Raw genomic sequence first — 25,435 nt, forward strand, 5'->3', positions numbered from 1 at the left:
CCAGGGTACCAAATAATATTAAATGTCCGAGATAATGAAATATTTTATTTCTGGGACACTATTGTTTCCCAGATGTGTGTACTGAACTCCGCGACTTGGGTACCACTCAATCCGACATCGGTGCCACTCCGCGATGTCGAAACGCAGCGAGGACGATTGCGCTGAAACCCTGAACGCTCGCACGCACCACAGTGCATCGTGTACAGCTCGTCGAGATGAGCTGATTGATGCATCGTCGACCATCAACAGACTAAATAAGTAATATTAAAAAAACACTTTTTTTTAAACACGCTTTAATGAAATGTACCGTACGAATAATGGAAGAACTCCACGACTCCAGGAAGTGGCCCCGAAGCTTGCCATAAGGTAAGGGGCCTTGGTGATTTACAGCCAACGTGAGTTGAACGTGGACAATTAGACCCAAGCCGAAACATAACATATAAAAAATAATGTTTAATTTTTTTTATAGTTAATGATAGAATATAGTATTGTCATCAGTATGACATAAGTATCCAAGTTTGCAGTCGATACCACATTGGGAAGTGGGTAAAAATTGAGTTACAATATTTGAGGATACAACAACCGACAGAGTGAGTTTAAATAAAAAAGCATATACTGTAATAATAAAAAGCGTGTAATAATAAAAATGATGAAAAGCATGCAATAATAAAATAATGAAAAGCGTGCAATAATTAAAAAAAGCGTGTAACAATAATAAAAATGACTGCATCACGGACATTATGCGAGAGCCGGGGTACTAATGGAACCCCGGGGTATCGGCATAAGGTTCATTTGTAATACACTTCACTGTATAATTGTGCAATGGAAGCATTTCTCGAGGCTCAATATATTTTTTTCACGAAGCCCCATGCATTGTAATGTTTTGGCAATTCCATTCACAAGAGTTTTGGATGTCGGAGAAAACAGAAGTAGCTGGAGAAACCCAAATACCGGACTGTATCCACAGTATCCACACAAATGGGTTAGAGAACCTACTTGCTGAGATGCTATCTCCAGGCTACCTTCAAAGTTCAACCCCGGCGGGTTTGGTAGTTGCATATATCCGCGATTGGCACTCATTTAAACACATTCCTGCGGAGGGAGCTGGTAAGTAACGTTGGGTTTCTTGGTCAATGGCCTGCAGGGTCAACGGCGGCGTGGTGTATTCCGCAAATATGCCCGACTGTGAGGGCGGGCACAAGTCGGCGTGAGTAGGTTAAACGTTGAGTTTTATAAGGGCACCACAGGGTGACCAGCCCCTCCCCACCCACCCACCCAGCCCCACCCCTCCCCACCCAGCCCCTTTCCACCCTCCCCACCCAGCCCCCCCTCCCACCCCCCACCCAGCCCCACTCTCCCGACCCAGCCCCTCCCCACCCAGGCCCTCCCCACCCTCCCCACCCAGCCCCACCCCACCCAGCCCCACCCTCCCCACCCAACCCCTCCCCACCCTCCCCACGCAGCCCCTCCCAGCCCCACCCTCCTCACCCAGCCCCTCCCCAGCCCCACCCAGCCCCTCCCCACCCAGCCCCTCCCTGCACGACGGACACAACAATCCCCTTGTGGGCTTGTGTAACCAGTCTAAATATTCTGATGATTCAGAATTTTGTGCAAGTCACGACCCTGGCCCGAGCAGCATCAGCAGCAGCAGCGGCCCCCAGTAGGGGGCGACCAGTGCACCAGCCCCGCCCCCCTCGGTCCCCTCGACAAAACCACAGAAACTTCCACTGGTCACAAACGCCTCCCAGGCAGAAATCGTCTCTCTATTCGCCTATAACGTCCACGTAAGCGGCGCTCCGAGGATATTTTGGTTGCGAGAAGCCGGCGTTTGGTGGTGCTGCTGGTGGTTGTTGTTGGTGCTGCGACTGCGGCTGCAGGGAATGGTTTGAGGCAGAGAATCTCGCTCCGTCTCCCGTTAGCGAGGCCCCTGTCCCTCTGTCTGGTCGTCGAGGTGAGCACACAACACACGGCTGTGGTGGTGATGGTTGTTGTTGTGGTGGTGGTGTCCGCCAGCGAGGCTGTTCGTGATGTTGTTAATCGGATTTGTGGCTCGCGTTAGGGGGGGGGGGAGGTTGACGGGGAAGGGAATGGCCTCGGGCTTGCACGGGGCTCTGCCGCGGGACGCGCGCTGTCACCGGTAGGAGCCACCAGGAAAGAGACGGGGGCTGAGTCTGGGCCTAGCCCGTGTCGTTATCGGGACACCTTTCTCAGGCTGCAAACAATTGTTTATGCAGACATTACATATCAAGCATTGCCAGCACCGTGTACGTATATAATCGGGCTCGTGAGAAATGATTGTTTTCGTGCTTGCTCGTATAATGCACTTTAGCTACGTGTTAGAATGACGGCACGACCGAGGCGGTGCAGCTTACACGAGGCTTGATGATTTCGTCCTTAATCTTTTCTTTGCTTGCTTTAAACTCCAATCCAGTGCTGTCATTGCGATTCCAATGTGCGCCTCACCTCGGGTGCCGACTACACGCGAGGCACCAAACACACGAGGCAAAAACGAGACATCTTGAACGTGGTTGGTAGCTGTGCCTCGTCCGTACCGTCGGGAGGGACACGGTACAAACATAACAAACAACACGGAGGCGAAGGTGCGAACGAGACGAACCTCACAGACTACCACACACACAGACATGGGCAGTTTATTAACGAGAGAGGAACAGCGCAATGACATGGTGCTTACGTAAAATGCAACCGAGGCCGTAGGGGTATAATATTGGGCGGTACCAACTGTAGACGATAGGCAAATATACTTGTTTTTTACAGCCCAAACGAGACGATACAAAGACGGCGTAAAATAATCGATATTTTGAACGGTATCGTCAGCCCCAGTAATCTAATCAATAGGGTGAATACTTACACGCCCATGCAGTGGGGAACGCTGTTGTGCAGGGCGAAAGGGGGGGCTTCTAATATCTCGTCTGCTTGTGCAAATTGTGATGCGTTTGTGTAATGAATGATACATTTTGGAGAATGGATGTCAATCTGGGTTGTGGTATATCCCATCGTATAACTGCTATCTAAATACGATCATTGCAGTGCCTCCTTTGTAGGTTCCTCTTGCAGAGATAGAGCACGGGTACCGGTCTAGTCGATTTAAAAAATAATATGCTATGCCAATGAGTTTGGTTTTAATGTCAGAATACTCTTAATTAACGCAGTGTATTCCATTTATAGACGTGCGCTGTTGAAGGTGCTTAAAGCACGTGTGCTGTGTAAGTGAAATGCAATCGTTATTTTAAGAGACCAGGCCATTTTGAAAACGACACCCTTCATGAAACTGCTGTGTGCCCTGTGAACATACTCTATGATAAATAGATTTTAATGATTTTTACTGATTATTTTACTTTGAATTTTTCAGAAATCATGGATTGCAAATTTGTATGACTGCCAATAATGACTTCACAGCTGACATTTGAAACCTGAAACGACAATTGAAACATCACAAAAATAGTAGGTTTATCTTTTGTGCGTTTTAACTATTGTTTTAAATTCCCTAATGTGCTTTTGAAATTGGTAGTTCAGGAAATTTGTAATTTAGTATTTAGAATCTATTCAATATTGCTGTTTGAATGCTGCTGCTCCACTGACATTCAGGTGAGGTGAACTGCTATGGTATTTTAGTATTATGATTACTATGCCTAGAGGGATGGAAACTATTTTATATGACGTGCTACTGTTGAGCATTGATTCAAAGACAACACTTTATGTAAATGATGAAAAAGTGTGCAGGTAGGTAAACAACATAGGATATTTAACAACACAAAGGTGTGCTCACAAACAGCAAGAAGGACACATCTGTTCCTGCCTTGCATGTCATGTGACCACATTGCATGCCAAATACTCTTGGCCATGACTAAGCCACCAGCTCGAAAAAGCTCAATGTTTGGTCATGTTTAGGTAACATTTTAAACTATTTTTGAGGTTGTAGCTTGATAATATGGCCCCAAGAAACCGCTCCGATTTAACATTTTAATCACATAGACCACAGTGACCCAAATAAGTCAGCTGTGTACCTTTTTAACATCTTTTATAAAGACTGTAAACCTTACATAAGTAATGTTCTAGGAATTTCTCTATACATCATGGGCTGCCAGTTCTATGCTCATGTGGTCTATGACAAACAGTGTCATCTTACAGAACTTGATTAAGGAAGCTTGGCAGCTAACTGGAAAACTAAAGGCCTCAGGAGGACTATTACTTGCTGTCTTGCTAAAGTGTAGCCAAAAGGCAGTAACGTTAACCACCGAAGCACTTTTCTCCAATGTCATTTGAGGAAATTGTTAATTAAAATATAAAGTGAAACCCACATAGTGTGAAACATGTTACTTATTTGACCAGAGAATATTGGGCTGAAATGTGCTTGTACAGCCTCGTTTAAAAACACCTCAAAGATATTTTTTTTCAAATTATTTTATTCAACCTGGTAATGTCAATGTAAAACAGGACTTAATTTATTGATTTCTCTGTATCAACAATCAGTCGATCAGACTGATTTAAATTGTATTGAAGTATTTTTCTTTTCATGTATTAAACCACAACATATTCCCGTTGTAGCTGCAGGATCTGATAAAATATATAAATCGTTGAACATGATCTTTTGATGTATTATATACTTTTTTAACTATGTGAATGTGATATTTTCAAGTGCATAAATGTTGGAAATAGTTTTAGAAGTAAAAGTTATCGAGCCCGTGTTTTTTGCACATGTTACCCAATCAAAAATATCTGGTGGTGACAAAAGAGGGTGTTTTTAACGAGAGTCTTCATAATTCTGTGACGTATGGCAATGTATTGTTTGTAAAAGATGCATAGCTAATGATATGTGATGCTGTTGGCAGTGCAGTATTGATAAGATAATACAGTTGAAGATCCTCGAGATTTTTTGTTGTTGATTTGTCCACTTGGGGTATAAAGAAAAGTTAAAGATATCGAAGCATACCATTGCAATTGGACAATTATATGAATTGTGGAAATGTTTAAAATTGGTAGAATGGCTGCATTGAGACGAATAACGGTTACTTTAATTTAGGAATGTGGCTGATAAGAGACAACACGTGAGATTACTTTTATAGTTTTTTGTGAAATGTTTGTACCAAATAGGTATTCACGAAGTGCAAATTAAACTTACGTGTTATTGAATAGCTCTACCCACACTTAAGACTGACCGGTGATAATTGCTTAATTCGTACAAGCAACATTGCCTGTATTCACTTGATGTTTTCACAAACTTGCTCCTGTCCAATTTACAGTCATTCTACCCATTTGCAAACATTCCCATGATTCATATTACAAGCATCATCCTGCATGTTTATCCTTCAATTTATTTAACTTGTATTTACAACCTCTGAGGGTAAAAAAAATAACAACTCCGTGCTCTTCTAAGGGGCAGATGTGCAAGGGCACCACTCTCTGATCACAATACATCTACCATAGAGTGGCAAAATCCGGAAAAATAATATTTTAAATTTGCTTACCATTGTTATGCATCATTCACTGCACAGTTTCTAAATTCTAAGTCATCAATATGCCAAGTAAATAAGTTTACAATGTAATATTTTAAAGCAGAAAAATGCTCAGGCAAAATAAATATTGCAAAATACCTTTTTTTTTTAAAGAATGTCAGAGAAATTAAGAGTTGTCTTCGTATAATGTAGAAGGAGCAACTGGCTGGCTGGGCTACCGGAGCCGAGGCAGCACTAGGTTGTTCCAATACATCTTTTGGGTAAACAAAATACCACTGAATAATATTTTTCTATTACAGTACTGTAATAAATTCATGCGAACACAACACCTTTTTCATGACCTGGCCATGATCCTCTCCTTTCTCGCAACTCGTGCAGTCTCTTAAAGCCAACTGTCTCACAAAGAGCCCGCCATCGCGTCGTCACATCACAATACACCATAAAATATTTGTGGCATTGTGGAACAAGAAATGGGGGGAGAAAATATTTGAATCTGAAGCATGAGCCATGCCCCTAGGACAATTACAGTTACAGTAGCTGAATTAATTGTTTTGAGCATGTGTGGAAGCTTCCATCATAGCAATGATCACATCCTCATTTAAATAGTTTTTGCAAACCAACTCTTCAGGCAGAGTATATACAAGAAACATTGGATTCACTGGCAATCTCAAATATATGTTTTTTGTCTATTAACTGGAATGTACATGATAACCCGTTTTAAGTGTTGTCTTATAAATTAACCAGCTATTGAAAGTTTTACAAACAGCACATTGTAAAACTTGTTTTTGTTTTAGTTAAATTTCCATTGCCAGTTTTCGAAACTGACAAAAGTTATGGTGCTATGGGAATTCTGTTTAGCATTCTTTTTTTTAAGCCGAGTGTGCAAGAGTTGAACAATGCATTGCTTTATTCCAGAGCATGTTTGGTGCACTAAGCAAACTCCATTTTATACAGTCATATCCATTCAGAGAAGTAAAACATTGAATGTACCCTGATTAAGAATGTACTTGCATAACTGGTAGAGACATTGCTTGCATAACTGCACAGTTTTATATGAAAAACATTCTAGTAAAATGTATTGTATTTATTCTAGCAGTGGTACCCTGAATATCATTTATTGCTTTCTAGTAGATGAGCAAAAATCAAAATAAATACGTCCCACTTGAAGCCAAATAGTTAACACCTTAGTCTATACATCTTGACTTAAAGCCTTCGTGACTGCAGGAATTCATATTCTTTGGGTTTTTCGGCAAAGCCACGTAGATAGAAAAAAAGAATAACAATATCACGACGTTTCGATCGCAACACAAGCAATCGTCATCAGGTGAGCTGCTGAGGCAGAAAAAATATATGGCGGTAGAGCTGCTAAGGCAGGATGTTATAAAGGTTTGAGATGGGTGTAGCCCAAGGGTAAATGGGCAGGACTAGAGATTAAATTTGCATGTAAATGTAAGATCATGCAAATTTACATGCACATTTCTTACATTGACATGCTAATGTAACACAATGCAATGGCCACCCCCACAGCTTCGTTGTCGTGGGTATGGCTCAGTTCTCCGATATTACATTTACATGCAAATTTCATCTCTAGCCCCGCCCATTTACCCTTTGGCTACACCCATCTCAAACCTTTATAACACCCTGCCTTAGATTTCGATTTAAAGCTTTCGTGACTGGAGGGATTCATATTCTTGGTTCTGCTTGCGTTGTGGCCGAAACGTCGTGAGAATTTGATTATGTTTTATTTTCATTTTTTTATTATTTCCCTTCTACGTGACTTTACCGAAAGAACCAAGAATATGAATCCTGCCTTAGCTCTCCCGCCATATATTTTTACTGCCTTAGCAGCTCTCCCGCTATATTTTCTCACCTGACGACGATTGCTGTCTACGTGGCTTTACCTTATTGTATATGAAGTTGCTGCTGAGCACATGGTAGCAGAAGCTTATTTAGTCAGGTATTTAATGTGTTTTTTCCCCAACACGTTTCAAATGCCAGGCTGCAATACAGTCTATGCAGTTTTCATCAGACATTCCGAGTATCCTAACATTGCCCTGCCTGCCATATTAAAGGTACAGTATACCACTTTAGTTGGTGCTAGGATTATTCATTATTCTAATTAATGGTGGCTATAATTCATGGTGGTAATATAAGGACATCATGACTGTGTGCTTTGAGTTGAGGGCAAGTGCCCTCTAAGTACAGATCGTGATTTTTCTATTGTCTTTCATCTTGTAGCAAACTGAGGGTTGATGTTTGCATTTTACTTCTGTACTGGATAATTTGAGCAAAAGACTGAATCCTAAGGATTGTTTTATTTTGACCCTGTTGTACTCCAATTAGCAGCATTTTTCAGTGAAGATAAGATGGCGAATGTAATTCCTCCCGTGAAGCTGAAGTGGCTGGAACATCTCAATGGCTCTTGGGTACTTGAAGACAGCGAGTCCATCACCACACGAGAAGGGGCATCTGCCCTTTATGACCGACTCTTAGCTAATAAGGAAGTTGTTGCGCTACCACAACAGGTATTGTACCTTTTGGACGTTTCTTCAGAGAAAAGTGACTAATATTAAGCAATTATACGACACAATTTTTAAGAGTATTGTACCGAGTTTTGTCTCGGTTGGAAGGAGTCCGATGTACGCTTCTCGTTCTAACTAAACCAGCAGCATTTTGCAAGTTCATTATAGCTCTCTAGGTCATTTAGGTTAGAATATAATGGCACAAGTTTAAATGTGTCTTCTTATTTTTATGTATTCGTGTGTCTGATTAATTGTCTAAGGCAATGAGGTTAGCGAATGGCTATGGCTGACATCAGTGACGAGTGATATCTGAATCAGTGCTCAGTACCCTCCACCAGCCTGTGCTGTCCAGCGTGATGAAGTATGTTGACGCAATCTCTATGGATGACAATGCATAGGGGGGGTGTTAATCAGGCAGTGGATTGAGAAAGCTGTAAAGTATATTTTTATTCATTTAAAATCACAATCTTCCATTCGTATCTTCCATATTTCCATTTAAGTATTTTAGTTTTTGCAACTAGGGTATTCCCTTGCTTGTTTATCACCCAATGTTGAATACAATTAATATGATGGTGGTGGTGCTGCAGGTGATGAGGCTGAAAGGCCCCCAACTGCCAGACTTTGAGCGGGAGTCGCTGTCGAGTGAAGAGCAGGAACACTACCTGGGAGCACTGCTTGCCAGCCAACTGGCCCTCGCCAAGACTGTATGCTCAGACTCGCCCTTCGCCGCCACCCTGCGGCAGCGCCTCCTCGTACTGCAACGCATCTTCTATGCGCTCGCCAGCAAGTACCACGACCGGGGACGTGCCCGCCAGCAACAAGCGTCTGCTCCAGAGGGTGGCTCAGGCCCCGGTGATGCAGGGAGTGCAAGCGAGAGGCAACGATCAGGAACCGATGCGCTCATCGAGATGGGAGTGAAGACGGGCCTCAGTCTGCTGTTTGCGTTGCTGCGTCAGAGTTGGCACTTGCCTTCCCAGGCACCAGGTTATGATTTTTCCATTTCATAAAACATTTTGGAGTAAACAGCATTATTTTTAAGGTGTGTTTTTTTAGTCTGGCTAAAACTCATAAACATTTGAAACGCATGCATTGTTGTAAGATTGAAAACTATGTGGCTTGTTTTATTTCCTATACCACATTTTTTTTTTAAACAGCTTCCTGTTACCATTCGACAGTAGGAATCCAGAAGGAACATTGAAAGATCACATTTTTCTCAAATGCACTAACATGTGCAATCGAAACTTAATGCATACCAATCTTATCATAAAAAACAGGGGCTCTTCTGTCCTTGTGGAATCTGTCTTATGATATTTTTACAAAACGGAGTCCATTTTAGTGCATCATTGTGACCATGAAATTGAGTTTGTAGGTATGTATATCATTAAACTTCGACCATAGAGTTAATTAAAATATTTGTCTAATTGTACACATTGTTGACCTCTCTTTTTCACAGTCGCACTGCCAGGTCCAAACCCAAGTTTGTGCAATGATGTGCTAAGCACAGCAGTAGAAGTACTAGGGTCTCTACCACCCCTCTCCCTGGCCAATGAGAGCAAGCTCCCACCTATGGGGCTGGATTGCCTGGCTCAGGTGACTGCCTTTCTCAAGGGAGTTACAATGGCATCGTCGGGCGCTGACGTGCTTGGCCGCCGCCTGGCCTGTGAACTGCTGTTGGGGCTGGCAGCCCAACGGGGCTCCCTGCGCTATCTACTAGAGTGGATTGAGATGGCCTTGGCAGCCTCTGGAGGGAAAGTACCTGATGTTGACTCAACTATGGCCGCCACCACAACAGCTGCTACCACTTCCACAACTGCAGCTTCCACAGTCTCCTTGGAGCCTGCACATCAATCGATGAGTCTGGAGGGCATGATTGGATACGACTGCTTCATGAGTGTGCTCACACAAATGAGGCGCTCCATGGTGAGATTTGACTGCACAGTTAACCGGATTTGACAACATTGTTTAAAAGTTATTGTTGGAAACCTAATGCCCTTGATTGCATTTGTGTGTGTGTGTGTTCAGGGTACATCCTCTGAGCACAACCAGTGGAGAGAGCCCAAACGAACCCCTGATGGCCTCTGCTGTCTCTACCAGGCTGCAATGTGTTTGTTTGAGGAGGTAAGAAACATTTCCCGTCACTAAGCTCACTTGGCAGTGATACTTTTTCCAGTACAGCATCAACATTTAATTTGAAGAGGTTTGGTCTTTTTTAGGAAAACATTGCAAAGAATAAATAGTTTTATTAAAAGGTTTAGATTACCAGACACTTGTATATGGAAGAAAATACAATAATTTACCTTTTTGTATGCCTCCTTATGTACTTGTGCTATACATTATACATTGTGTTTATGCGCGTATAACTTTTCAATTTATTGTGGAGCCTACTAAGAAATGTCACTCCAATTCGCCTATTTATCCCTGTCAACTCTCGTAAATATTTATCTTTGCATCCCAGCTCAAGACACGTGTGAATTGGCATGAATGGAATTTGAGCAATATTAAAGTAATGGTCTGAAAAACTGAAACAATAATTGAAAATAAATAATTTTCTATGTCATGTAACTCTGCTCCTGCCAGGTGTGAAGGGTATGGGGTTTTCCCATTGTGGAACCTTGACAATTATAGGTCTTTGAGTAAGACTTGATTCGAATGTGTTGACTTAAAGCTTTCGTGACTGCAGGAATTGATATTCTTGGGACTTTTGGTAAAGTCACATAGATAGGTTCAAAGAAAATAATCAAAAATAACAGAAAACTACGACGTTTCGATCGCGTGTGTTGTATGGGCTTAGCAGGTTCTTTATTTTATAAAAAAAAAACATTTGACAAATCTTTATTTCGATTTAACTATGACAACGTTGTGGATTGGCTAATCTCAGCATTTTGCATGCAGGAAGCAGTGGCTGTAGTTGATTTCAGAGATTTAATCAAATATATTTTTCATATGAAGAGTTTCCATTAGCTTGCATGAGGAATTAAATGCTTTACAAATGTAAGACAGATTTTTCCACCAAAAATATGTTTTGTTACATTAAGATCATTTGTTAAACATATACCAAAGAACCACTAATTGTACTTCATTCGCAGCCGTACAAACAAGGATATGTGATCGCTGAAGCTATCACGTGTGATATTTTTGCCTTGGTATATTTTGATTCCCCTTGGAATTTTTTCCCCACCTCATAATGGATAATTCAGCTCCTAAATGCTGTTTTTAACGGAGATAATTTTCATGACAAACTGCAACATGAGCACAAATATAAAGGCTGAACCTAAATAGTTTGCCTACAGGGTTTCTCGAGCATTAAAGTGATTTATTTGACATCATTTGATGTCTGCAAAGGTAGAAATCACGTGATCGGCAGGTATTTCCTTGTTTATAAATGTGTCTAAATACGTTTTAGGTATGTCACCCATGCCCTTCAGCAGCCTATTTGTTTTATGTCTTGTTAAATAGATCTTGTGACAATAGATGTTGATATTGCAGCCAAAACCCTGGAACTGGGCTACTATGTAAAATGGGTCATTGCCATAAAGACCTTATCATGTTACTCATCTTCAGCAAATATTGTCTGTTTTGTCACTCGGAGCTTTGAAAGTGAAGTGCTGTGTCCAAACAAGATTTATTTTACAATTAAACAAGGTTCTGTTTCACCAACTAAAAATAAAATGTTAGTTTCGTCCATTAGCCTACGTGCATTCCAAATCGTTTGCAGTACAGCAATCCCTCGTCAACTGCGGGGTTAGGTTCCTGGAGAAGGCTGAGGTAGGCATATCCGCAGTTGCTAACGTACAGGGCCTATGGGAAATAGGGGTTAGGGGGGAACCACGACCGCGGTCAGACTCGTAATAGCTTAATTACGTTGCCTGTTTCTGCACTAAACACGAATAAAATATAGTACATTACACAATAACATAAAACACTAACGTTAAATTAGCTTTAAATCCATGACTATGACAACGATGATGAAGATGGTGGGGGAAGGGGTCGTTAGGAGGAAGGGCTCGGGCCCCCACCCTCCCTCTATTCCTCTGGGTCATCGGTGACAAATGAGGAGACAGGCGCAGTGGCACTGCTGGCTGGATCGGTGGTGGTCGTTATTTTCTTTAAAAAGGTTAGGATGTGTGGCTGCTGCATTTTTTTCGTCAGTCCCAGTACACCTCCCTGTGGCACGGGTGGCGTGGAGAACTGCGGCCCCGCGACATTTAAATTTGTGTTGCGGACCTGTGGTTGCCCGTGGATGCTCAAAATTTCTAGGCCGCGTTTTGTAAATTGGTATACAGATAATGCACCGTATGTACCGGTACATGAATTACGCGGTTGGTGAGGTGTTGCTGTATTTATTAAAGTAGGCTAACTTTGGATGAGGTCTGACCGGAGTCCCATTTGCAGAGTACGGCCTGTTCAATAAATTCTGCCTCATTGCCTGATATCATTGGCAAGGGACCTCCATAAATTCCAATGTTGTACATCAAAATTATACCAAATAAATTACACACTGATAGTGGATTGTGTGTAATAAAATAAATGGACAAGGATATGTTTTACCATGGAGTTCATGAATATATATCCGATATTGGGAAATTTTGGCAGCATTTGTTCAATAAGCTACCCTGATAGTGACTAGATGTGTCGTAAGCACACAGCATCTGCGTATATTTAAAACATCAACATTTCTTTAAAAAAGGCATTGTGGTCCTTCTTAGGTTACCGTCAAAATGTGAGCAAATGTTTGGCTTACAGGCATTAGTGCTCATGATAGAGAACTGTGGACCCAGTTTCATCCTTATTAGGACTCCTCAGCACATTCGTTACCAATGCTCACTGCTGCAAAAACTGCCTCTGGTAGCCATATTTGTGGAGTCTCCAATTCCACATTATGGGGCACATTAGCTTAGCTAATGCAAAACACACAATTGTGTGAAGAGCACACAGCCTCTACATGTGAACACTACTAGCATTGATAATTGGTTCTTTACCCTTCTATCTGGCAACAAAACTGACACCTTTTTGCAAGGAGTCATGTTTGCATAGACCGCAATGCCTGCAGTCATAATACAAACAAAAGAACATAACTCTGATAATGTGCACTGTCCTTGAAGTTGATTGGTCCACACCCGAGACAGCTTTCCTTCGAGCCTAGTCTCATATGGGTTGGACCAGATGACGCCGAAAGGCGCACAACTCAAGGACAATGCACCATCAGAGTATGAGAGCTCGGGGCAAGCATCTACACTATGGGGACCTCATTTGCCAGTAAAAATATGATGCAAACATGACTCCTTGCAAAAAGGTGTCAGTTTTGTTGCCAGATAGAAGGGTAAAGAACCAATTATCATATTTTTACTGGCAAATGAGGTCCCCATAGTGTAGATGCTTGCCCCGAGCTCTCATACTCTGATGGTGCATTGTCCTTGAGTTGTGCGCCTTTTGGCGTCATCTGGTCCAACCCATATGAGACTAGGCTCGAAGGAAAGCTGTCTCGGGTGTGGACCAATCAACTTCAAGGACAGTGCACATTATCAGAGTTATGTTCTTTTGTTTGTATTATGACTGCAGGTATTGCGGTCTATGCAAACATGACTCCTTGCATAAAGGTGTCAGTTTTGTTGCCAGATAGAAGGGTAAAGAACCAATTATCATATTTTTACTGGCAAATGAGGTCCCCATAGTGTAGATGCTTGCCCCGAGCTCTCATACTCTGATGGTGCATTGTCCTTGAGTTGTGCGCCTTTTGGCGTCATCTGGTCCAACCCATATGAGACTAGGCTCGAAGGAAAGCTGTCTCGGGTGTGGACCAATCAACTTCAAGGACAGTGCACATTATCAGAGTTATGTTCTTTTGTTTGTATTATGACTGCAGGTATTGCGGTCTATGCAAACATGACTCCTTGCAAAAAGGTGTCAGTTTTGTTGCCAGATAGAAGGGTAAAGAACCAATTATCATATTTTTACTGGCAAATGAGGTCCCCATAGTGTAGATGCTTGCCCCGAGCTCTCATACTCTGATGGTGCATTGTCCTTGAGTTGTGTGCCTTTTGGCGTCATCTGGTCCAACCCATATGAGACTAGGCTCGAAGGAAAGCTGTCTCGGGTGTGGACCAATCAACTTCAAGGACAGTGCACATTATCAGAGTTATGTTCTTTTGTTTGTAATATGACTGCAGGTATTGCGGTCTATGCAAACATGACTCCTTGCAAAAAGGTGTCAGTTTTGTTGCCAGATAGAAGGGTAAAGAACCAATTATCATATTTGTACTGGCAAATGAGGTCCCCATAGTGTAGATGCTTGCCCCGAGCTCTCATACTCTGATGGTGCATTGTCCTTGAGTTGTGCGCCTTTTGGCGTCATCTGGTCCAACCCATATGAGACTAGGCTCGAAGGAAAGCTGTCTCGGGTGTGGACCAATCAACTTCAAGGACAGTGCACATTATCAGAGTTATGTTCTTTTGTTTGTATTATGACTGCAGGTATTGCGGTCTATGCAAACATGACTCCTTGCAAAAAGGTGTCAGTTTTGTTGCCAGATAGAAGGGTAAAGAACCAATTATCATATTTTTACTGGCAAATGAGGTCCCCATAGTGTAGATGCTTGCCCCGAGCTCTCATACTCTGATGGTGCATTGTCCTTGAGTTGTGCGCCTTTTGGCGTCATCTGGTCCAACCCATATGAGACTAGGCTCGAAGGAAAGCTGTCTCGGGTGTGGACCAATCAACTTCAAGGACAGTGCACATTATCAGAGTTATGTTCTTTTGTTTGTATTATGACTGCAGGTATTGCGGTCTATGCAAACATGACTCCTTGCAAAAAGGTGTCAGTTTTGTTGCCAGATAGAAGGGTAAAGAACCAATTATCATATTTTTACTGGCAAATGAGGTCCCCATAGTGTAACTACTAGCATTTCTGCAAGAAGTGCATTGTGATCCTCTTGTCTGAGATTGCCATCAAAATGCATTTGAGCAAATCTAACTGATTGATAGGCAGCAGTGAGTCTTTGGGGTGAAATATATTTTAATACCTTCATAAGTAATGTATATTTGTCAGAATTATGTTATTTATTCCTTTAAATCTTGTAGCGAATTGATGTTTAGAACTTATCTTTAAATGCATTGAATAGTGCTCCTATACAGTGCCATGTGAATGTCATTCCATTAATAACTTGGCAAAGAGGTTGTTGCTATGTCTGAATCTGAACCGGTGTTGGTTGTCATCCAGCCAGAAAGTGTCAGGTGTCTGAAACTGGAATAATATTTAATTTAAAATGTAACACCTAAAATGTTTTTGTTGGTATGACTGCCATCATATGACAAGAGGTTGATGCTGTACAGGAGACCCTTGAATATCACGATATTCAAAACTTAAGCCTTGCCTAAATAATTGGGTTGGGTACATGGCTACCAAAAATGGAAGCATCACAATTTAAATAAGTACTGTACTGTATGCCAAATCAACTAAAAAATAAATATTTGAACTAAACATGTTAAAACCCTGATACAAAATACGTTCCGAGACAATAAATATAAATACTGAACTTACCGATGCAGATTATGCAAAGCGGGTGTGTATGTGTTTGTACGCGAGTGGGGAACGGTAGTGCTATGGTTAGCGTGCTGTGCTACGATCCCGGCAACCCGAGTTGGATTCCTGCTCAATCCCAACACATGTGACGATTATCTGAATTGGTCCTGGGCCTCCCCTAGATTAACTCGGCCTCAAATGAATACTTGGTGCGATGTGTAAACTTCGCCACTGGGGAAAAACAGGCAGCTGGGCGTGGTGCTGGCCACCCACTCCCCCTGTGTGCCGTGCCGGCCTTCATCGGTGCTCGCTAATAGCACTTGCCGCAACGGCCTATTAAGGCTATACGAGGGTCTTTGTCTTTGTCCGCAAGATGCTTGCACTGCAAAGGTTGAGGTGTGACTGACTGCCTCGGGTTCCTCACCCAACCCGCCCCACACCCTGATATCAGTCGATGATACAATATTTCTGGGTATAGTATACCAGTGAAAGGCCAAAACTAACTCCCCTGATGGCTAGGTTGAAACCGCAAGCATTAAACCCGTGATATTCAAGGGTATCCTGCACTATATTTTGTGACTGGTCTACAGGTTTGCCAAATGGCATCGGACTACACACGCTCCTGTGTGAATGCGGACGGGGGGCAGACCGGTGACAGCCCCGTTGTTTCGGAGACCAGCGAGGTGTACGTGTGGGGCAGCAACAGCAGCCACCAGCTTGCTGAAGGAGCCCAGGAGAAAATCTTGCAACCCAAGATGGCATCAGGCTTTGCCAATGCACAAACGGTACGGCCGAGTTGATTAATAATTCATCAACAATCCTATGAATATCGTGTTTGTTCAAAAGTGGCTTGCACACCATCTATTGGGGCCAGCAGTTGTCTCTGGAAATCAATTGTTAGAAAAATGCCATGTTCTTCAGAGAATCGATATTTTTACGGTGTTTTTTTAAATAAGAAAAGTGCCAGTTTTTTTTTTAAATTTGTCTAAAGGGGTTTTTAATGGATAATATTTGATTCATTTTCTACATGTGCCTGTCTAATAATGATTTGCTTGTCTTCATTCTATAACCTGAAAGGGCACATACTTGAAACTTGCCATATTTAATTGTTCTTCAATAACACAAACGGTTTTCTTTGGATGTGCTCGAAGTAAATACTTACAAGTAAAAAAATATATATTTAGCAACAGACCACGTGAACATCTCAGAAACAGCATTTTTAAATGTTCCTGTGCAACTTCGGTATATGTTGTATGTTACACTGCAGGGGTCCTAATGCTTAAATTAATGTCAGGCTTAATATAACAAAAATTCAACACATTTATCATTGTATCATTGTTCCTCCATCAGTGGTTCTTAACCTCTTTTGGTGTGGCAGGAACCATTTGAGACTACTGGTCTCTGACCCCCCCACCTCCCCCCAGCCCCACCATGGCACACCGATCTAACCTATAAATGAAAATGCGATGAACATTTCGGACTTGTTTCCTCTTGCTGCCACTCCCATCTTTCGTCTCGACCACTGGCCATCCCTTCTAGTGACATGTTCTGCCCAAGCTCACTTTTCTTATTCAATGTTTAACATCCCTTAATGTCTGCAATTTCACGGTAAAATAAAGTACCAAACTATTCTTGGAAAGTAGTTTATTACTCTTGAAAGGTGACACCTCTGTGCCAGTTATTGCCTGAAAGCAGTTTTGGTCAAAAGCCAACCATCATAGGTTGAAGCTTAAAACGGTGGCAGCTGCTGTCCGCGTTATTCAAAAGTTTAGAAAAAACATTGCATACAATCACGGTACTTGTTGCATACAGAACTGCACATGTTGGGATATCCCTCTTGATAATAAACTTCATATATGGCTCAATCTTGATTGAGTGTAGGATTTAGTGGAGTGGACACCATTAGCCTACTGGCTGCTGAGCCATTTTATTAATAATATCCCATGAACAGAATCCATGCCTCGGCCTGCACCTGCCTGGTAGACTTAAGAGCGTACCCCACTGGTTGAGAAACTCTGCAATAAATGATTATTTTACAAGGTCATATTTTCTAACTTGTTACTGTGTGTAATTTTGAATATTTTCTTTCCTGGGCAGATTGAAGCGGGTCAGTACTGCACATTCGTCATTGCAGTCGACGGGTCGGTGCGAGCCTGTGGAAAGGGCAGTTATGGACGTTTGGGATTGGGTGACTCCAACAACCAGTCGACACTCAAGAAGTTAACCTTTGAGCCTCAGCGCGCCGTCAAGAAGATCTCGTCATCCAGAGGCTCCGATGGTCATACACTGGCTGTAACCATGGAAGGAGAAGTGTTTAGCTGGGGTGATGGTGACTATGGAAAGCTGGGCCATGGCAATAGCTCAACGCAGAAGTACCCCAAGCTGATCCAAGGGCCACTGCAGGGCAAGGTTTGTCCTGTAATTATATTCCTGGCAAATGGATCTGAAAGGCTTAAAATATATAAGTTGTCATACATTGTATGTGTTCCTCTTAATCCATTTCGTGAATCATAGTAACAGTCCCAGAAGCATTACATTTTTGGGTTCGGCATATTTTTTTTATTTTAGCATGAATTATTTCCAGAGGATCCACAGTCGCTCCATCATCCCCATGGATTAAGACTTTTTGGACACCAGATGACACCCATTCAGTGTCATTACGACTGGAAACGAAGTGTCCACGGTGTGGCACCACTTCCCATAAGGCACATTAAGTTTTAGCTTCTATGGAGCAGTATATATTTGTGGAGCAATTTCCTGGTTCAAAAATCAACAGAGCAGTTGACATTGCTTTTTATTTAGTTGCCTTCAATAAGTAATTGCTGCGTGGTGCTTATTGCAGCAATTATCTGTGCCTCCACTGCACCATTGATGTGAAATAAATTGTGGCTAATGCTTGTTCCATGCCTGAACTGTGGCATGAAGCTTTACGCTGACTGCTTCTTACTCGGCTTGGTCATCGAAGGAGACGCAACTTTTTGTGGTGAAGTGTGGAGCCACGTGGGGACAAGGCAGCTCGTGTTACCATGGCCCTTGGATGCTTTAAACAATTAAAATACACTTTCACCAACCTATGGATTTCCCTAACTGACCATAATGACATTTCTGCTTTGGAGGACAGATTATCCAAGTTTGCAGGTGACGCCTCTCCTGTTTTATACATGAGATGCACGTGACCTGACAGTTTTTTTTTTTTGCACTCCATGGATTAAATGCTCGCCTGCTTGCATATAACGCTGGTAATGCTGAAGGCTTTTTTTCCCAGAAAAATTGAGTCCTTAAAAAAGTCCTCCAATCTGTATGCTAAATCTCCTACATCTGCAAATGTCTTGCGCTAGCTGCCACTAAGACCTTCATTATATACTGACTATTGAAATCCTCTCCAAATCACTCACCTCCAAACTCCAGATTATCCAAAATTCCACTGCTAGACCTCTTGCCTGCATCTGTAAATGAAACAACCCTACTACTTTAATCTCTCCAATGGCTCCCAATCCAATCCCAGATCATTTCAAATTACATTCCATCGACTTATCTTGGCTATCTTTCCTATCTTATCTAATTCTACTCCCCTCCACACACTCTTCACTCCATTAACCACGGCTTCTATAGAAGCACCCAATTAATATTCGCTCTGTGGTGGATTGCTCTTTCTCGTCTGCTGACCAAATGGTCTCGAACTCCCTCCAACTCTCTGTCACAATTGACTCCCTGCTCCTGTTCAATTCCAAGCACAAGTTCTTATTTTTTCCTCTGTCTTTGATTGACTTCCTCCTATTAAAGAAATTGCCACCTGTTTCTACACATTATCTTGAGAATATAGTCGTATTTAGATGCATTCGTCTAAATTATATGAAATAATTGTATGTTGATCTCACAAATATTGCATTCTGGTTTTACCACCAAAGAGAGAGCCAGTGACTTATAATTGTGAACTGATGTAGATTTATATACTGGAGATATTTAGGATATAGGGCTGATGAATAAAATGCCTGCATTTTCAGAAAGTGTCTTAAAAGGGTATTGTATTTAAATTCAACTTCAATAGGAGGTGGGGCTTTTTCGTATTACGCCAACCGACTCTGAGCAAAACAAACATGTTCTTAATCTGACATTTGATACCGTATATTAAAGTGACATTTGATCTACTAACTTTACCAACGTTGTTATATTGAACAAGTAAAAAAAAATGTTTCTCCCAGTCTTCTTCAGTTGGCTGCAGTGAATATGGTTCATAAGGCTGTGTTAATACCAAATGGTATTTTTGCAGGTGGTGGTGTGCGTGTCTGCTGGCTACAGGCACAGTGCGTCTGTCACGGAGGATGGGGAGCTGTACACATGGGGAGAAGGGGACTTTGGCAGACTAGGTTTGTACTGTATACTGAGTAATATACCTTAAAATAAAAATAATATAATTTAATTGTCCAGAAAAGCCTCACTGAGTCTGAAGAGTTTTTGAGGAAGGACTTGCATTGTGATGTTTGGCCAATTCCATTTTAAGAGTGTTTGGCATGAATTTGTTCCATTTAAAAATTAATACCATATATAGTTTTGAGTATTTGTGAATTTGTAGCATTTTTTCTTGTTTATTTTTATTCATGTTCTCCAGAAAGAAAATTATATTGACTTTTAAGCATTTTCCCAAACTCCAGTCTACGTGACCCACCACGCTATGTATTTCTACGTTTACTAATTTATTCCCCATTCAAATACAAATGAAACGCATTCCACGCTGCACACAACTGACTTGTTAAACACGTCCCAAGTTAAACACATCCCAAGTGATGCGCTAAGCAATTAATGCTCAATCGTTCCATGAATGCAGATGGCATTAATTGCTTAGCACATCACTTGGGATGGGTACAACAAGCATCGGGCACTTGCAGCCTGGAAGGAGTTAATTTGAATAGGGAGTATACTGGTAAACATAGTATGGTATTTCACGAAGACTGGAGTTGCGGGCACCCTGCTTTAGAAATACTGTATGGTAATAATTTTTTGTCACGTTTACAACTTTTATTTACTTTTGGTCATAACATTCCTCGGACAATTTATCAAGGTTTTTCCCTGCAAAATGCAATACACATGGGAATGGAGAGTCATTTAAATATGTCACGAGACAATAGAATATTGACTCCTCTAGATAAAATGAATGTGTTTACAAAATACAGGGCGAGTAAGATATTTTCCTTTGCATTGACAAAATTAGATAAAAATTATCTTTTGCTGTTGTAAACACCAGGCATACAGCTGCTATGTTTACAGTCACCACTGCACTAAGCGAGCCACAAAAATGCGCTATTGCGCATCACCAGAAAGGTCGTGATTTTAGAGACGATTATCCAAAAAGGTTTTATTTGCAAGTTTTGTAATTTGGTTACCATATTCAAGGTTTGATCGTCATGGCATTTTGCTCAACTTTTAGGACATGGAGACAGCAACAGCCGGAACATCCCTACCCTGGTGAAGGACATTAGTAACGTGGGGCAAGTCGCGTGCGGCAGCTCCCACACAATTGCTGTGTCGCAGGATGGACGTATTGTCTGGTCCTTTGGCGGAGGAGACAATGGTACATTGTATGTTTAAGAATAATGTGTTTTTTTTATATGTATCGTTTTTACTGCTTTTTAATATATATATAAAACTGCCATATACATAATAGGAAACAATTATACAAAAGGGGAAAACGGTATATAACCAGTTTTTATTTTGCACCTTTTCACAGGGAAACTTGGTCATGGAGATACAAACAGAGTGTACAAGCCGAAGGTCATCGAAGCCTTGCAAGGGATGTTTATTCGCAAAGTTTGTGCGGGTAGCCAGTCGTCTCTAGCGCTGACATCCACTGGCCAGGTCAGAATGGGTTGGTTTGCACAAACCAGTTTTTAGTTTCTCTTCTGTCCATTTTTAATTTTTTTATTGCTAGTTCATTGTGAAGTCGGTTAAAGATAATTTTGTAACACTAAACTCAGTCCAAAATGTTAACTTATTGATTGTCAAAATGCATTTATGAAAATTACACCTCCACCTGCTTATTCGTAAGACTAAATGTATAATACTGTAATGTAAAGATGCTTTTCTGAAAAATCAGAAATGTTATTAAAAATAAAAATGTTATTTAAATGAACTAGAATTGTTAACATCAAATTTAATTTTTACTTGAAAAGTTGTCATTGTATGCACGAATTTTAGTTAAAAGTGCCGAATAGTTTTTTTATCAGAGTTTGCATTTTTGACAGCTCTATGCATGGGGTTGCGGGGCCTGCCTTGGCTGTGGCTCTTCAGAGGCGACTGCCTTGCGACCAAAGCTCATTGAAGATTTGGCATGCACACGCATCGTGGACATCTCCTGTGGGGACAGCCACTGCCTGGCACTTACCCATGGTTAGTCCTGTTTAGCAATGGTGATACATTGTATTGATAATCTAAGGAGGCCTGGTAAGGGCTTGGATTGGTTACCACCACTCCTACAGGCAAGATGCTATGAGCTGTGTGGAGGCTACGGACTGTGGGGTAGCCAGGAAACGGCCGTATCGTCATCTGCTCAGGCCTCGCAGAGCGTTAACGTATTGCATCTGTTTGTGTATTGAATATATCTGTGGAGCTTTGATTGTTATTCTCTCGTATGCGTTTAGATTTCTCTCAGTACTGTGATTCCCTCCCAAATGCCAAATGTTCTTTAATACAATTGGCCAACTTCTCAATGGTTGGATGGCTCAAAGATCAGCATACGGAGGCAACGCATCTGAGATCCTGGGTTCGAATCCAGGTTTCAGCCACTCATGATTTCACTGTCTTCTCCAACTTGGTTTAGGCCTAGTCACTAATGACTGCACACAAACCACAATATTTGTTTTAGCAGAGGCTAAACTACAGTTCCTGAGAAGAAAAAAACTATTTGTTTTGCCATTCTGCAACCACCTCTTCGTAGAGCACATGGGAAAGTGTGCCCTTCTATTGTGTAAAAGGATGAAAATTACACTTTAAGGATATTTTAGAAGTCCTCACATATGGAACACCCTGCTCTTTGGTTAACGATATGAAGCAGATGGCATAGTTGGAATGCATTGGAGGAAAAAAAAAAAACCCATCCCAAAGTACGACCCTTCTGAAAGTCTCCAGACGTATTCAAGTTTTTCTGTGTAAATCCTTTGCATTATTGTCATGAACTTTGATTGTATACATGTATTTACATTGTTTTAAAGCAGATCGACTTTCATTTGTACGATTGTGTTGGGTATTTTCACTTTCAGATTTGTTCCAGGAAGGTGCCATGTGTTAAGCAAAATGACATTTACTTGACTGACATTCAAAATGAGTCCTTGTGTGGTGCGGTGCTTGACAGATAACGAAGTGTACGCATGGGGTAACAACTCCATGGGACAGTGCGGGCAAGGGCATTCAACCAGCCCTGTGACCAAGCCCAAGAAGGTGATGGGCATGGATGGGATTTCTGTACAGCAGATCTCAGCTGGCACCTCGCACAGCTTGGCATGGACTGCTCTGCCTACAGACCGGTATTATCTTGAGGCTTAACTGTTAGGCGATTACTTGTTTTTTTTGTGACCTGTCAAGTATTTTCAAAAAATTTCTCACGTTTGCTTGATGTGTTGCGATGGAAGTCTATAAAGCATTACTTTTAGCCGTACACTATATTATTAATAAAATAATGTTAGGGTACTTTTTTTACATTCGTAATGGGCATGGAAGGTATAGGAACAACTACAGGGTCCTGAAAATGTAGGGACACAATGACGAGGTATTGTGTGTTCAACTGCATTGACCACAATTACTTTTGACATTAGATACGTTTACCGTGTCTACATTTGGTGTTCAGAAAATTTAAAGCATCTAGTTTATAGCCACTTTCATTTGGAAAACAGTCCAGCAAGCATGCTTTATCCTAAATTGGGAATAATTGTTCTGGTGAGGTAGATGTGATCATTTTAATTAACCACAGTTTGTTCTACATCGATTGCTCAAATATAAAACTAAAGTACTCTATAATGAGTTCATTTAATGATCATAGCTTCTGAACCATCAGGCAAGTGGTTGCCTGGCACCGACCATTTTGCGTGGACCTGGAGGAAAGCACCTTCTCACACCTGCGCTCCTTCCTGGAGCACTACTACGACCGCATCAACAGCGATGTTCCACCCACTCCTTTTCCTACATCAAGGTAAACGCATTACATTTTGATTGAAGAGCATGGATCGGTAACATTCTGACGAACGTGTAAAGCCAATTGATTCAACTGTTGCTGTGTGGTTGTTGTAAATGACGGAAATTAACAAACAAAAAATTCTTCCTATGGATTAGTCAATTACTTATCAAAATATGCATGTCATAATATAATGCTTCGTGTCAAAAACTTGGATATACATATCACTTGTAATAACATCTTTCGCGGTAAAAAAAACTTGTTGCAAAACCTAAGTTCTTTCGTCACATTGGGTTTTTGTCAAAAGATAGGAAAAATAACTTTATTTGAATCCAAATTGGCCTTTTCCTTTTAACAATATGAGTAATGCACGGTTTTCAAAATGCAATAACTTTTACTTCTCTCCTGAAAATCATGTTTCCAGTAGTAAACTCCTGGTTGTAACTGTATTTGGATGGAATCTATCACAAGCAGCTTATTTCGATTATAAGATTTTTTTTTTTTTACGTTTTAAATGTAAGAAAACAGGTGTTAAGATGTTAAAACGGCAAACGGAAACCTTTTGCAAGGAATCCTGTCTGCATTAACCACACATACGTGTGGTGAACATGCAAAAAAACCATGCTCTGGGTAATGTATGCATTGTCTTTGAAACTGATTGGTCCACACCAGAGACAGCCATCTTTATGACCTAGTCTCAAACAGTGTTAGATCAGAAAACGCCAAAAGATGTTCCATTAGGTTTCTGTTTGGTGGTTTAACATCTTAACACCTGTTTTATTGCCAGACAGGGTAAATAAAACCTATTATTATTATTGCTTATTTTGACTTCACTTATTTACTGTATTCTAAATGCATTTGTCCCAAAATATATATTTTATCCTCTATACGAGTAAGATATGTTTTTGGAAGGATGCAAACCTGTCTTCCTTACTGATTTTTCAAATTAACCTTATTTGGAAAGGACACTTAGTCTAATGAAAACACGCATTACTAAAAGATGAATATGTATCCATCGTCGTTATTTTCATTTGTCAAATGAGTGCCACGTGTTGTTGCATTGGTGTGCAGAATTGAATTGAGATGCTGTTTGGCTGTGTTCTCAGAGAGCATCACCACTTCGTACTGCTGTGCCTCAAGTTGCTGTCCACCCACCTGTCGCTGGCCATGGCAGGTGGGGTGGCCACCAGTATCTTGGGGAGGCAGGCAAGGCCCCTCCGTAACCTGCTGTTCCGACTCATGGACTCCTCGGTGCCCGACTCCATCCAGGAGGTGATGTTGTTTTGTGGCTGCAAACGGGTGTCTTTTGAAAGTTGCATATTAGTAAAAATGCATTTGCTGCTGAAGAGTAATGTAATAATTGACCCTTTCCCATTCCGAGACGTCTGCAAGTTGCAGGGTGGGTCCTGTTCACCATTGAATCTCGGAATATGCAAGCAGTTAGCGTTAATTTTATATAGAGGCATTATACTCACTGCAGAGAACTGTCGCGACACAACCGCACTCTATGATAGCTGGCGCAAAACTGTGCCACACACCCTACCCCACATGGCCTTGTGGGAGGCTTGGTACAATTCAAGTTATTTTTATTTAGTTTTTCTTCCTAGTCCATTCGGATGACGTATACGTGTCATCGGAACGGAATCCGAAGAAAAAATCATTGGAATGGAAAAGCGTTAATTACAACATTTAAGTGATACTGATTTTAATCACTGAAACTTTTGAACCCTTGTGGACTCTTTGTTTCTGGTGACGTTT

General features: G+C 41.4%; 1 protein-coding gene across 1 annotated transcript in view; it reads left to right on the plus strand.

The window, feature by feature from the left end:
• Positions 1 to 1,727: 1,727 nt before the first annotated feature.
• LOC133346444 (probable E3 ubiquitin-protein ligase HERC1) overlaps positions 1,728 to 25,435 on the plus strand; it is a 117,518-nt gene continuing 93,810 nt past the window's right edge. The window contains 15 exon segments of the mRNA XM_061558014.1: positions 1,728 to 1,951; positions 3,371 to 3,462; positions 7,818 to 7,999; positions 8,584 to 8,980; positions 9,450 to 9,916; positions 10,019 to 10,114; positions 16,107 to 16,301; positions 17,614 to 17,925; positions 19,787 to 19,883; positions 20,942 to 21,085; positions 21,242 to 21,369; positions 21,756 to 21,900; positions 22,862 to 23,033; positions 23,561 to 23,695; positions 24,784 to 24,949. Coding sequence (XP_061413998.1) covers positions 7,841 to 7,999; positions 8,584 to 8,980; positions 9,450 to 9,916; positions 10,019 to 10,114; positions 16,107 to 16,301; positions 17,614 to 17,925; positions 19,787 to 19,883; positions 20,942 to 21,085; positions 21,242 to 21,369; positions 21,756 to 21,900; positions 22,862 to 23,033; positions 23,561 to 23,695; positions 24,784 to 24,949 — 2,613 coding nt within the window. The 5' untranslated portion in view covers positions 1,728 to 1,951; positions 3,371 to 3,462; positions 7,818 to 7,840.

This window comes from Lethenteron reissneri, chromosome 24 (assembly GCF_015708825.2).
Source record: "Lethenteron reissneri isolate LAM-NWPU_2019-01 chromosome 24, ASM1570882v1, whole genome shotgun sequence".
NCBI classification, from domain to species: Eukaryota; Metazoa; Chordata; class Hyperoartia; order Petromyzontiformes; family Petromyzontidae; genus Lethenteron; species Lethenteron reissneri.